Raw genomic sequence first — 4,664 nt, 5'->3', positions numbered from 1 at the left:
GTCGAACTTCCAGAATGTAGCAGTCCAAATAAGAGACAACATTTTGAGTGCATTAACTTAAGAAAATCCAATTCATTTGTACTTTTTGTAATTGAAAACATCCAAAAATAATCACTTAAAAAAGCAAAGTAACATTTCAAATAACACATTCGGAGTTCATAAACAAAATAAAAACTTAATATTTTGACACCTCGATTTCAAGAACTTAAAGTTTTAGCTCGCTGCAAGACTTCTCCTTTTATCTTGTTATGTCTCGGGGACTCTTCAAGACATTTTTTCTTCAATTCAGAGAGTTTTTCCACTCCTCTATTTATACGACGCAAGCTGCTTGAGATATCATCCTTTTTGTTTTGCTTTTCCCAAAAAATTTCTGATTGTTCCCGCAAAAGGCAAGCGGTATCGTTTGAATGGCTTTGTTGAAAAGTGGTTGGAAGACGCCGGTGTTGAAGAACACTTCCCGAATCAGCAACGTCTAAGGACATCGACACATCTGGATTTCGATTATCTTCAACAACAACTTCGTTAAGTTCTTGATTTTGATCTTCCAAAGAACTGTTGATGCCAAACGAACGAGAGATTTTAATTCCTCTTGTTCATGTTTCAAGACTAGTTAACTTGATAACACTTTCTTGAAGGTCTGAAAAAGAATGCATTCTGTTCATTCCAACACCTGTAGCCTTGATTTCTTTTTTATTTTCTACTAGTTTTCTTTTAATATACGCCTTTGAGTCTAACCATACCTAAAACAAAGAGAGATTTTATACGGACCTTTTCGAAGCATTATGTAAATTAAATGTACCTTCCTCCAGCTGCTGGCATCCTTTACAGGTGGAATAAGGCTGTTAAGTTCTACTTTTACTTTATCCCAAAAGGCGGCGACTTCCTCTTTTGTTGCTTTTGTGTACACTTGAGCAATTTCAGGGTTTTCTTGGAGCAAATCCAATAGCCTTTTGTCTTTTGTTTGTAATTATTTTTTTGGAAATTTAAAAACAAAATATATGATATATATGATAGCTTTTTTCGGGATTAGTAGTACGAATCTATTATGTCGGGAACTGTGATAAGGGTGAATATTGTTTTATAAAAATGGGAAAGAGACCTCTTCCTCCAATGGGATTTTATTTAATTGAAACCGATCAACGCAAATAAAACACTTACTTGAACGTTGAGAAATAGTACGATATGGTACAATCACTAACACTTTCGATGAAATTCTGCAGAAGAATCAGAGTATAGATATGTGTAGCCCACAAGGTCCCAAAGACTTGGCCTTTCGCAGAACGCATACTTTAGTGAATTTTGTGACTTATCAATATAATAAATATTTATTGATGGAGCAAAAATTCACAATCAATACTATTACTAAAAACGTCGATTACAAATAAAACACAGTACATTTTTCGTCTTGTCTCAAGAATCTTTATTCCTAACAACAAACATTTTTTTTTTACTTTGACTTTACTTTAGATGAAGACTTAAAGCTAACAATATTTACAGTTTGTAGGCAAAAATTTAATAAACAATAGTTAAACAAACAAAACTTAAATAAACAATAGCATTATACTTCAAATAAAATAGTTAGGGACATCAGGAGGCGGATGTACCCTTAAGTTACAAAATAAATGTTAAAAACAATTGATGCGGATCATTTATAATAAATGAAAATTAATAAAATTAGAAAAAATTAAGTGAAAAATTCAAGCAAGCAACTCAAAAAATGTAAAAATTCAAGCAAGGAAACTAAAGTATCTATACATTTTTTTTTCTTCTCAAATAATTACATGCAATAATGTATCTATTTCACTGTAGTTCAAAGAAAATAGAAGAAGCTTAATATTTCTCGCATCTAATATTTTTAGGTAGCTTATTAAATAAACGGGGTGCAGTAACTACATAAAAGTGTAAGGTACAGTTACCAAATTCATGCCGTTGACACGCAAACTATGAGATCCATACAATCTAGCAGCCGTATATCCAGAATTTTCGAAAAAAATTTTAATACTTTATCCCTACTTCCCTACTTTTTAATATTATAAATGCGAATGTAAATTTGTTTGTTACGCTTTCACGCAAAAAACTACTTAACCGATCATCGTGAAACTTTGCACATACACTCTTGAAGGTATTAGAAGTAACATAGGATACTTTTTATTAAAAAAAATTTACGAAAAATAAGAAAATTGTTTGTCAAAATATCGTCAAATTTAGCTACTTCAACGCCATCAAGCATCATCTAGCATCATAGTAATGAAGTTTCAACCCTGAATACTGTACACTGTATTACCGACGGTGACGACAATATCAAATCCAATATCTAATTCAATTGAATACAGTTTCAACTGTTTCTAATTTTTCTATATTTACCGTACATGTTACGAATTTTGAATGCTTTTGTCTGCGCATGTTGTTGCATCATGTTAGAGGTCCAATTAGCTTTACAGAACTTAAAATTGCCAATGTTCAGGAATGTCAAACCTACCGAGAAGCATGTGAAGCTCGGCGACTGTTCGAAAATGACAATCATTGGGATGAAACTATGGAGGAAGCTGTACAATGCCGATCGCCAGATAAAATCAGGGAACTTTACGCTACGCTTTTATCTTCTTGCGGTCTTTCTAATACTCAAACTCTTTGGAATAAGTATAAAGAATACATTTCTGAAGATATTTTACATCAACTGCAGCAAGTATACACACAGACATTACTTTCAATGAACATGTCTGCAATAAAACGCTAATTATAAAAGAAAACAAGGTTTTTACGATGGTTGGAAAAAATTAGATGATTTGCGAATGTCCAGCCCTCGAAGAGACAATGTGGATGTTTTTGATAATAAAATTGCACGAGAGCTAGATTATGATTTCATAGCATTGCAACATGAAGCGGCAGAATTATTCCCTCAATTACTTCCAGAGCAAAATCATGTTTTCCATCAAGTTTTACGTAAAATAGACTCCGGCAGTGGTCGACTCTTCTTTCTCGACGCACCAGGAGGAACTGGAAAAACGTTTTTGCTTAACTTATTATTAATGTCCGTCAGAAAAGACCAAAAAATAACAGTTGCTGTAGCTTCGTCAGGTATTGCCCCGCTGCTATTAAAGGGCGGTCGTACGGCACATTCCGTTTTAAAGTTACCATTGAATTTGGCACAGGAAGATTCGCCCATCTGTAATTTTAGTAAAAATAGTTCACGAGGTAGGATGCTGCGAGAATGCAAGCTTTTAGTGTGGGATGAAAATACAATGTCTCACAAGAAGGCTTTAGAAGCTTTAAACCAGACCCTCCAGGACTTGCGAGATAGTACAGATATAATGGGAGGCATGGTAGTTTTATTGGCTGGTGATTTCCGTAGATTTCCATAAGATGAAATTCAAGCGTGCATTAAATCATCAAGCTTATGGCCAACAGTTGAAAAACTCCGCCAGAAAACGAATATGAGAGTGCATCTTCATAATGACGTGGATTCAGGACTTTACGCAGAAATGTTGTTGAAAATTGGTGATGGTTGTTTAGACGTTGACGCTGAAGGCTACATATCACTGTCAAGAGAATTTTGTAATTTAGTAGAAAGTGATGTGGATCTCATTGCTAATGTTTTTCCGGAATTGCAACAAAATTTGTGTAGTGATCAGTGGTTGTGTGCAAGAGCAATATTAGCACCAAGAAATGAAATTGTAAATAGGATCAACACTGACGTTTTAAACGAGGTTCAAGGAGAAATGAAGGAATATTTGTCAATGGATACAATTATGGATACGGAACTAAGTACTTCATATCCTGTGGAGTTTTTAAATTCACTTGAACCATCGGGTGTACCGTCACATAAACTTCAATTGAAACTTAATGTTCCAGTAATGCTTATGCGAAATCTAGATGCTCCTCGGCTAAGTAATGGAACAACGCTTCGGATAACAAAATTGGGACAGAACATACTTGGTGCTACTATTTTAACAGGTGTCGGTAAGGGAAATAGTTTTATAATACCTCGGATACCAGTTATTCCCACTGACCTTCCATTCCAATTTAAAAGGGTTCAGTTTCCCGTCAAGCTTAGCTTTGCTGTTAATATAAACAAGGCACAAGGACAAACATTACAGGTAGCAGGAGTGCATTTAGAAAACCTAAGCAGTAAGGCTGTCATTTATGATAATTGAATGCTTTGCTTTTCTTTTGTTGCTGTATTGGTCACCAAAGATATTAGGTTACAATTTGTGTCCGCAAATTGGTCATTATTTTTAATTTCTGAGAGATCTTTTTAGCTATCTATTTATCTATTTTTAGCAACCTCCTCCTCTCTTCAAAGTCTTTACGTAGCATGATTCGATGTCATCTCTTTCAATTTGCTCACATACACCAGTATTAAAAAGATGAAGAACCTTATCGGTAACATTAGTAACATTAGGGATACCAACAATGTCAACATCACACTGCTTATCTCTCTGTTCTAAAGAGTTTAATTTTGACTCCAAAATATTAATGGTGTCAGCCAGAGTAACATTGCGCTTTTCAAGAAACCGAATTTTTTCTAGTGCATCACTGTTTAGAGTTTGAAGCTTTAGAATTTCTGCATAGAGCATCGACAAAGTTATTGTCTGTTCTCCATTCGTCATTGAGGAAGCGGCAGAGGATGGATTAAGAGTTACAACTGGAGCAGAGAAATGAGG

General features: G+C 34.6%; 1 protein-coding gene across 1 annotated transcript; it reads left to right on the top strand.

The window, feature by feature from the left end:
* The first annotated feature begins 3,719 nt into the window (after positions 1-3,719).
* On the top strand, positions 3,720-4,154 carry LOC129938995 (uncharacterized). The gene has a single exon (XM_056046848.1). It carries the CDS (start codon positions 3,720-3,722, stop codon positions 4,152-4,154), a length of 435 nt encoding a protein of 144 aa, XP_055902823.1.
* The last annotated feature ends 510 nt before the right edge of the window (positions 4,155-4,664 follow it).

This window comes from Eupeodes corollae, chromosome 1 (genome assembly GCF_945859685.1).
Source record: "Eupeodes corollae chromosome 1, idEupCoro1.1, whole genome shotgun sequence".
In the NCBI taxonomy this organism is placed as follows: domain Eukaryota; kingdom Metazoa; phylum Arthropoda; class Insecta; order Diptera; family Syrphidae; genus Eupeodes; species Eupeodes corollae.
This window is presented reverse-complemented; position numbering and strand designations above follow the sequence as displayed.